The sequence below is a fragment of the Takifugu rubripes genome, chromosome 3, assembly GCF_901000725.2.
Source record: "Takifugu rubripes chromosome 3, fTakRub1.2, whole genome shotgun sequence".
Taxonomy (NCBI): Eukaryota; Metazoa; Chordata; class Actinopteri; order Tetraodontiformes; family Tetraodontidae; genus Takifugu; species Takifugu rubripes.
In genome coordinates this window covers 13,468,340-13,478,701 of record NC_042287.1, presented here as the reverse complement: position 1 = coordinate 13,478,701, position 10,362 = coordinate 13,468,340, and the positions used below count along the sequence as shown (strand labels likewise).

Below are 10,362 nucleotides of genomic sequence, written 5' to 3'. Positions count from 1 at the left end.
CAGTGCATCAAACACACCCTCCAGGTCTCCCTTTCTTACTTTACGTGGAGGCAGCGCACTCCGATGCTGCGTTAAAGCCTTTTCTTCTGTTCCGACACGTTAGCCGAACATCCGAGCCCGCGTAGCCTCGCAGCATGTGGGCTTCACGCCGTGCATGCCGTCAGGAATTCAATCAAAGCTTTTTCTGTCCCACCCCGCTCATTCTGAGGGCTTCACAGATGCACTGGAGCCAGAAACGTGCACAGAAAAGAGGTCACCATGTGTATTACACACGTTAGAGGTTTCATCTGGAGGCGTGTTTAAACGTTGACGTTGTCCACAAATATCCATACATTCACACGGTCGCTGCGAATGGGTCCGACTTTTGCACACATTCTCGACCTCTGAAGTCCCGTCTGCACTGAGGTCTGCTAATTGTCGTGGCACGCCAGGGATCTGTGTGTCATTCTGACTCGACGCAGGTGCATCGCCGCAGTGGAAAATCTACAAAACCTGATCTGCAGCTGAGGAGGGAACAAGTCCGGCTTCCAGGGTGTGATTCTGGGCTCTTTGTTCCGGCGTTCCCACAGGCTGTTTTTGCAGCATGGCAGTCATTAGGTGAGGGGAAGGGGTGTAGGCAGAGCCGAGCGCGTGCATTTATTACTTCCTCAGGGAGGAAGCCGGTAGCCGTCGTCACACCTGTGTCACGGGCACACATGCGCCTCGGCCTCGGTGGCCACGCCCTCTGCCACATCAGCCCTTCCTTCAGCTGCAGCTCTTTAAACACACATTTGTGCTAACGTGTGGGCTTTACAGTGACTTCCTTTTCTTTTCAGCAGCCAAACTGAATCCCTGACCCTGACCCTGACCTTGACCCTGACCCTGACCTCACCCACTTTAACCTTAACCACGAACCTTATCCCTAAACTTAAGTTGTGGACCTGAAATTTACAGTTAAAATACAGAGCCTCAAATTTCAGACCCACAAAGATGCCGCAGTGTCACTAAAACCCTTAAGTTAGGAGCCCATCACACACACACACACACACACACACACACACACACACACACACACACACACACAGAGTGTTTCCTGTGCAGCACATGGCCTCATGCGTCAGCACGGTCACACATTCATTATGGCTTACTGAAAATCCATAATTAGAGACGCGACAACGCACACATGCGAAGACACCGGCACACATGTGCACATGCACATGCCGCTGACTTTTACACTGCCCTCTGACATCTGACTCGTTCTTCATGCGATCTGCAGCTCCGCCACATCTTTCGGCGTTTGCGGGCCACACACATGCTCGGCCGCACACATCAGAGGCGTGCAGATGACGATGGCTTCTCCATCCTCCAGACCCACGGCGCACTTGTTAGCATCTCGCAGGATTTATTTCCCCCCGAGGTGCACTCCGTTTACTTGTCATGTTCTCCTCTACTCTGCGTGTTTGATGAGGGCTGAAACCTCAGATCTTGTCCCAAGAAATAATCGCCCGTGTTCCGAGGTTCACTCGGCTGATTTATGATTTCAGTCTTTTTTTTTTTGTTTGTAACCTAAAATGCTTCAAAATGAAAACAGATGTGTTGTGTTTCTTCACACTTGCCTTCATTAGATCTGAGATATTGCACATTTAGGCTCTTTAGTTTCTGTACTCGTTTCCCTGCATGTCCACTCCCCCCCACCACCCCCCACCCCCTCGCCTTGTCCTGCCGGGCTCGGAGACCTAAGACACTTCTCCGACACCTCAGGCTCCGTGGCGAAAGCGGACAAATGTGACAGCTCGCATTAGCCCAAGTGTCTCTCCAGCACCCACACACCCCTCAGCCCCACTCCACATGCTTCCGCCTCCCAGCAGGAGGGAGGGGAAGCCGCGGAGGCACTCTCACTTCTCCCATCTGACAGCTCCCCCCACCTTCACCTTCAGCCGCCTTGGGACAACCTTCATCCCACCTGCGCCGGTCATTAGCAAACCAGACAATCATGACAATCAACTCCATTTGAAGCTTAAATCAGGTCATACTTGGGTCACTCGTGGATTCATCTTGACCTCGAATTATTTCCTTTCAACTGCTCGAGGAAAGAAAGAAATTATTTCATCACAACCACCGTTCGTCACTCTCTCGACTTGGACACAGTGGATTGTGACAGGATTACTCATTCCGGTGATGTGCCATAATCATCTACTTCTCTCCGGCGGTGTTGGAAACGAGAAAGTCATAATTTCCGCAAGCTGAAGGGGACCGAGAGGGAGAAAAACAGGCTGCGCTGGAGGCGCAGACGGCTCAAGATGTTTATCCCATAAAGAATGAAAGGGATCGGATCTCCCGGGTACTGAGCGGCTGGCCGCAAAGGGCGATTACGTTGGGAAACATCCTGCCCGCCGGTGACTACGGGTGACATCATGCCTGCGTGATGTATTTAAACTGCTGTAGGACGTGACAGCGCTGGGACGAGGGGAGCAGCAGAATCTCAGCTATAACTTATCCGCTGTAGACTCTGTGTGTGTGTGTGTGTGTGTGTGTGTGCGTGTGTGTGTGTGTGTGCAGCTTTAGGAGGCACCACAGGAAGAAAAGCCCTCAGATTTAAGACCTGTGGTCAGACCAAACCTTCCTCGCTGAGGTTTCTGTGCAGCTGAGGGGTCTCACGGCAGATCTGTCGACCTCTTCATCTCCCTCTCGCTGAGGCCATCAGTCACGCTTTCCTGAGTTCCACCCCACGCTTCGCTGGGCATCACGGCTCAGGAACTTATGAGATATGTAACAGCCCAGACCTGACAGAACGTACCTGTGTTTACAGCCTCTCTACACCGCTCTGGTACCTGCTCAGCGGTGTCGGAGCGCCAGTTTAAAATTCCATTTGGTTCAGCTAACCAACTAGCTCCTCTGCAACCTGCAGGAGATGCAGCCAGACATTACACACCAGACCTTTATTTTTCTAGTGCACTGTCACTGGTAGAATAATGACACACAGTCTGGCAACGTTAGCCCTGACCTATAAGACCCGATCTCAAAAACATCCATTTTTTTTCCCTTTGGAAAGGGGCCTCGCCAACGCCGACAGTTTAAATTTCTCAACCGTTTCGCTCCTCCAGAGATGAGAAAAAAACGGTGAGTAAGTAAATAAGGTAAACAGAATAAAAATTCCTGCCTTATTTTTGTGCCGTGTGTTGTAAAAAGTGCTCCGAGGCGGAGATGGTGGAATGCCGAGCGCCGCTCACACCACCGCACTTCCTCCTCACAGCAGGATAAAGCAAGTCAGAGATGTGTAGCCACAACCGCAATTTCCCCTACTCCTTCTGCCCCTCATCCCTTTGCTTTTATGTTCTTTAATTTGGTGGCTGCAGGGGCCGCACCCTCCTGCACCGGCCAAGCCGCCTCTTATTATAGACCTCAGGAAAATTCTCATACAATGCCCGCACTGGCCCGGCGAGGTGCAGATGTGTCTGCGCGGTGTCTGCGTCAAGCTTTTTTTATAATCTCCCCCTGCATCCGGCGGCATCTCCTGCCCACAGGATGGTAGCATTAGCCATATTTCCGAAGCCCGTTGTTTATTACGTTTAAATGCTGCCTTTAAAAATAAACAAGGGAGGAAACGTGGGGAAATGCAGCTTTGGAAGCTAACTAAACAGAAACTGGGGGGGAAAAAAACAGACACGGCTCCACCGCACGTCATCAAAACAGCCGTGTTGTTGAGTTGTTGTTTGCGTAGTTTTGATTTTGCTGTCCGAGCCGGCTCAGTTTTTCCAGGCTTCCGCTGACACAAGCGAACACACGTCAGGCGGCACAGCTGGTGACTGGGCAGGGCCGGGGTAGGTGCCTCTAAAGCTTTTACGACCCGCAAACACGCAGGGCCGCTGCAGCGAAGAGAGGAACATTCACGAGCCGTCAGCCGGCGCTCATTCCTCTCATCTCCTCCACGGTACCAAGTGCCGTGTTTGTTTTTGCAGCGGTGGAGCCGCCGGCCTATCTGGACTGGATGGGCTCCGGCCCACATCTGCTCTCTCTCAGCTTCACCGCTTGGTACCTGCCGTCATTGAAGCCCATTCGGGAGGGGGTGGTGGTGGTGGTGGGGAGTCTAATGTGCTGCCAGCCACTGATAAGGTGAGGCCAACCTAACCCAGATGAAAGGGAAGACGGGAAATATCATTCATTCTGCCTTCAGATCGTCTCGGGCTCACCTTGATATAATTAATCTCACATTTTTACCTACTGAAAGCGACGTATCTGAATACCACACTTCTCTGCTGCTTAAAACGTACATTCCACAGTATTTTGAATAATTTGGTTGCCTACATTTTTTTTTAATTCCACTTATTAATCGCGTTTGCTGCATTTGAGTATAATCGGTGCATTTACTTGCGATATGAATCAATAGAAAATAGATCGAAAAAAATAATAGAAATTGTTCCCTGTTTCAGAACACTAAGCTTTTATTTGACCATAAGCTTCGCTATGCACGTGCGAGTAATTATGTCAATTTAGCAATCATTTTAAGCTTAAAAGCCGCAGTGAAATTAAGGGAAAAAACCAAAATAAACTCAAAATTCCTGGCAGCGAAGGGGGCCTATCAATCAACGGAGCAGAGCCGGAACGCCCACTGCTTCATCTACATCTGGGCCTTTTTGACCACGCGCCACATCGCGCAGTCCCACCCGCCGAGTGTTTCATCATCATTCCCAGCGAGTGTCCTGACCTGGCCAAGAGCACGGAGGCTCTGCTATGTACAACCAGATGTCATTCCGGGCTCCTTGGTTCAGCAGGTGAATCTGACAGATAACAAATGTTTTTCAAAAATGGAGCACGCTCCTCTTGGATCTCTGCAGCTGTTTTGCAAAGGCAAGAACCGATGATAGAGACAGGTTATTTGTCTCCTTTGTTGCACACCGGAGCTGAACATTGCATATCAACCTGTGACGGGCATTAGGGTAAATACCAGACACGATGATGGATAGCAGACAGAAAGGTGGTGTTATCAGTGCCTCGAGATTCCTGTTTCAGCTCACTCCTTGTCTAGCAGAAGGCAATAAAGCATGCTCATGCAATAACACTAATTAGCTCTGGAAACATTCCTTTTGGAGGAGACAAAAAGAGACATCCCTCCTCACATAGTGTGCGCGCTTACACTCACATGCGTGAGCACCACCGATGTCATTGCATAAATCATTTAGAGGAAAAAAATGCGTGTAAAATTGTGTTTGAATTGAGTTGCCGCCATGCGATGAGAGCGACGAGGATGTCTGGAGGCTTATTAGAAAGATAGAAGAGAGAAGGCCTGTTTCAGAGAGTCTGTGTATGTGTGTGTGCACGTACAGAGGGAGGCTGGGAGTGGAAAAACATGCGAAAAGAAATGATACCTCAAGAAAGTGTTGAAACGTTTTAACACGGGAGGGTTAAACCACTAGAGGTGACGACCGGAGCAGGAGGCTGGAGACTATACAGCACGGGACACCACAGGGACTATACGATAGCCCGCTAACTCAAACTAAGAGGCCCACGCTGATAATCAATACTGTTAGTTCAGGAGGTTCGGGAGGGGAAATGTGGTATCGGATGGTGCGGCCTGTGGGACAGTCTGGAGGCCTGGCCAGACACGTTGGTGGAGGCTGCAGCGAGAGGACGTGCCGGACTCATAAAAGATAAAGTTTCTCTGCGCAGCCACTTTGGACTGCAGACAGAGGGAAACATCTGTGTTAACCAGCACCACGGGCAGCCCACTGTGGAGAGGAATGCAAAGAGAAATAGAAAGAAGGGTGAGGAGAGAACGAGGAGGCAATATGAGTATGCATTGTTAAAAAAAAAGAGTTATTGGAGGGCTGTGTGGGAAATGAAAGCGTGGCCCTCTCTGCTATCAGCTATAAAGTATATATGCGTGAATGTGGCGTGACTGTAGGGGGACACGAATGCTTTCAAGCACGCAAGTATGAGTATGCGAGCGGTCGGAACGCCAAGGCCTGTAATAAATCCAGACTAATTAAGTAGTTAGACGCTTCTTCCCGTCTCTGCTCTCCATTACGTTGCTATTAACACGTTCGCGCACAGCTGGCAGACAACTGTGCAAGCGCGTAGAGGAGCCTGCATGATGGAGGGCCGGGTCACCAAGGTAGATCAGCCCGTAATTATCTGCCAGTGCAGCCACTCGTGCTGCCAAGTCCATACAAAAGCTCTTTCTGTCAGGCCTGTTGTGCTGTTGTTGCTTTCATGTAATTTCAGAAACTTTCATTCACAGCCTTGTTCTGTCTTTTCTTTGTTCAGGGTGTTTATTGCCAGATGTGTTGGATTGTTTTGCTTGAATAAGCAGATTAGCCTCTGCTAAGTCATCACAAGTTTGGCTGTTATAGAAGCAGAACTCAGGTATAGCTCATTAAAAATGGCCATACACGGCGAAATTCACGTCTTATTCCACTAAATTCTGCATAGTAGTTGTGTTAGTGATGCCAGATGCTGGATGTTTGTGTTTTTGTTGGCTAAAATGCTAACGCAGAAACAAAAGAAATGCTCTGTGACCAGTTCTCCAGCGAGGAAACCGCAGCAGACAAACCTGAACGAGAGGTGATTAACAGGAAAATGGATGTGTGCTCATCTGTTTGTGCTGGCAGCGGCCAAAAGCCCCCGGATTCAACTTTTTGGTCGGTTTAGGGTCGTTAAAAAAAAACCCCCGTCAAAACCTGTTCCAGCCCATTTGTGTCCACTGAAGGCTAAAATGAGACATGAGACCTGCCACCCATGCCTCTCTAGAGTGCCACAGACCTAATCTAAATGACTCTGACTCATTTCCACTGACTTAGACCTCGCCGGCCACACCAGCATCGGCCCGGCTCTCCACCAGGCTGTGCCTGACGGGCTACAGCTGCAATCGTCCATTAAAGATTTACCTCCTCGGCTTTAACGAGGCCATTTTATTTACCTTCAGGAACGTGGAAAATAAGGAAGTTGTGACTAATGTCTCCATGATAACCTTTTACAGTAAAAGACTAAGTGCTCCCTCCCACACGGAGAAAGGCAATGAAGACGCTGTGCAGAAGGCAAACAGCACAGGTCCCTCTCAGGAGATTTCCCCGCAGCCTACGAGGTGTTAACGGCTTTATAAATTTCGGTTGTCATGTGCCTGCATAACATGAACTGGACTGAACTGCAGCCCGGTGCAAAAAAAGGCCTGGAAGCTGCGGTTGGTTATAGAGGAAATTCCTTAATTCGCAGTAGTTAAAGACTCATCCTGCCACATTCAAGAGCCACAGTCATCCAAAAAGGTTGCATGATGAAGAAACGCGTGCGTGTGCGTCTCTGTGTGTGTGTGTGTGTGTGTGTGTGTGTGTGTGTGTGTGTGTGTGTGTGTGTGTGTGTGTGTGTGTGTGTGTGTGTGTTATTGTGGCACTCACCCAGTACCTGGGTGACCTCTGTTCGTGCAGCGGTGTACATTCTGAATGTATGCTGTAAGCCATTTACACAGCTGGGCTTTTAAAGTGAAGTCACCCAGTGAGAGGAGGTCCCTGGCCCGGGGTCTGTCCCAAAGTCCACACCCACCCAGAGCTGGCTGCACTCGAGTTTGCAAGACTCACGCACGGTGACAGCCAGCTTAGGCCAGGAGGAAACAGGAAGGAGCCCTGAATTGAGTCATTTGGGCAGTGTGGTGAACTAATCTGGGATTTGAGTCTTTTCTGTTATGGCTTCACAGGTTTTGTGGTGCAGTGGGAGCATCAGAGGATAGACTTTTAAGTCATTTGTGGTGAATCAAAATGCAAACAGGCGGCTTCAAGAGCAACAAGCAGTGATGAAGAATGTTTCTTTAGATAAAACAAACAGTCATAAAGCTCTCGGGCGCACTGAAGCCGCAATGAGTAATGTGGAAAGTCGGGACTTTGGAGAGAAAAGAGTCACTTCCTGCGATAGCATCACTTGGTTCTCTCTTCTGTGGAGGAAAAGAATCAGAATCGGCTGTTCTGAATGAATCCTGGATTAGTATTAGATGGGAAGATATGAGATGAGATAAAAGGCTGGAAGGAGACATGACAGCAGTGACAGATTATATCCCAAAGAGCGGCGAGTATGAAGACTATAAAGACCCGGCGATGAAGCCGTCAGTATCCAGGGAAGCAGCAGAACTCTCCGCGATCGAACATATCAAATAACCGTGTTCTGATGTGACCCGTCTTTGTTTAGGCTTTCTGTCTGTTCTCGGCATCTTCATTTCAAAACAACAGGACTGCAGCCATCTCTACCCCCCCCCCCCCCCCTCCCCCTGAAAAGCTCCCGTCTCTCTCTCTCTCTCTCTCGGCCTCGGCCCCCTTGACTCTCGCGAGGCCCTTGACTTTGCGAGCCTCTGCGGTCAAACCCATCTGTGTCGCAGGCCGTCAAAAATAGTCACAATGCAGCAGCTCCCACAGTAATTACACGGTGCAGCGGAGGAGCCAGTGTCACCTCCCTCCCTTTTGCCAGGATGCTGCAAGAACGGTCTTTCCGGGGGTTAAGCGTAAACCGGCAACTCCTTGCACAATTTCTTGAAAACGCGACACGCGCCTCACGTAGGCCTCTGATTTTCTTCTGCCACATCACGCCCGGAACGCCGACCTGCTAAACTAAGCCGCTGCAGGTCTGAAACGTGCCCGCGAGCAGTTGCGGGCACTGCCAAATTTGTTGAATTAAGTGGAATTATAATTGCGCCATTATCTGTCCATAAATGTGCCAACGCCTGCTAATGCTGCGACCGTATCGCACTTTACAGCCCTCACCTGTTGCCGAGGGCAATAAAAGAGAGCAAGAACGGTGCGATTTCTGCAAACGATGCAGAGAGCCGCGTCTGCAGGCCTACAGCGAAATTAAACATAGAATGGAGGGAAAGCGGCTGAGCGTGGCGACGACTGAAGTTTGGAACCTCATTGACTGGCGTTATTCTGCGTCTAGAGGGATGTCTCCAGATTAGAGTTAAGGGAGGACCCACTGCACTTTGAACCCAGTCTGCTATTGACTTACTCATTCTTTAGATAACACATGGTTGACATATTAGCTGTTTGCTAGTCCATAATCCCTTTTTTCCCCCTTTTTTTCCTCCCTGCTGGAGCACCTGATCATTAGCTGGCTGCACAGCTGGTAAACTGAGAGAGATACAAGAATGTGACACTCCTCCTATTAGCTGAAAACCTGCACCTATGCAAACAAGGTGCTGGCATACTGTGCATGCACGCTGGTGTGACATCAGAGCAGAGACCAGATTATAATGACATATTTCATTTACACGTTAAAAGAAAAGATTCCTGCTAAATAAGGCCCCATTCTGACATCACGACAGGAAAGTCTGATCGGTAACTCCTACAGCTGGATTAGGACGTTATGCTTTTGTTGATTTCAGATGATGTCATGCTGTGTGAAACTACATTTCCCCAAATGCTGAGCGTGGATGGGAAGCCTACCTAAATTGACAAAGCTCATGACCATGTCAGCATCGTTCAAGAAGTTGTTGTCCTGCAGGCTGGCCAACGGGGGCCCTTGGGTGGTGAAGACGGGCTTGTACGGATAGGAGTATCTGTTCTCGTCCCCCTCCGTGGACATGGCGTTGTATAGGTCCAACATAAACATCGGGGCAGCGTTGTGCTTCCCGTGGTGGTGGGGTCGCGGCCGGTGCGGCAGCCCCAGGATCGACAGGATCTCCCGCTGCATCTCCCTGCGCTCTTGGCTCTTCAGCCGGCGGTGGATAAAACTGGAGTGGAACTCGTTGTCCAAGCTAAAGTTCGTGAAAGCTGTGTCAGCCAGGACGCAGCAGCTCCACACCACGAGTAAAGCGGGAGCGCGTCGGTCTAAAAGCGGTGCCATGGTGCGAGTCGTGCGTAATTGCGCCCTGTTCTGTTCGCCGAAACTCTTGTGGAAACCGAACTTTAAGCAGCTCGTATTCAATATCCAAAGTCACGGACGGACCCTCATGTTGAGGGAAGTTCTCCGAAAAGTGACATCAATTCGATCCGAAGGTCATTTGACTGATCCCTCGCCCGTCTGATCGGTTCGCGTTCCCGCCGTCTTTCCTGTTCATCCGCAACCTGCGAGCAACGATCTCACTCTGTGGCTGCCAGAGAGGAGGCTGCAGTCAGGCACAAGTTGTGAGGAGGCGCTGTGCAACGGGGAGGAGCAGCCAGAGAGGGAGTGGAGGAAGAAGGCGTGTGTGTTGTGGTTTTTCAAATGGAGACGCAGCGCAGTTGGCCCCGTTTGAGAGGAAGCTCTTCGGGCTTACACGTGCAAATACAGAAGGCTTTGAGACGGGATTTGTGCGGTAATGCTTTGGTTTGGGATAAAGCAGATTTCGTCACTCCTGCCCCACAATTGCGAGCGTGTTTAGTCTTGTGCGGATTCACTAATGACAGATGTTCAGTGACAATAGGCATCTCA

General features: G+C 50.0%; 1 protein-coding gene across 2 annotated transcripts in view; it reads right to left on the bottom strand.

Moving 5' to 3' along the window:
- Positions 1-10,063, bottom strand: part of LOC101077548 (bone morphogenetic protein 7) — a 15,874-nt gene extending 5,811 nt beyond the window's left edge. For both annotated transcript variants that reach the window (XR_964463.2, XM_003963388.3), the window contains exon 1: positions 9,396-10,063. Coding sequence is in view for 1 of the 2 variants with exons in the window: in XM_003963388.3 (XP_003963437.1) it covers positions 9,396-9,795 (400 nt within the window). In the remaining variant the exon portion in view is untranslated. The remainder of the gene's footprint in view (positions 1-9,395) is intronic.
- Between the last annotated feature and the right edge of the window lie 299 nt (positions 10,064-10,362).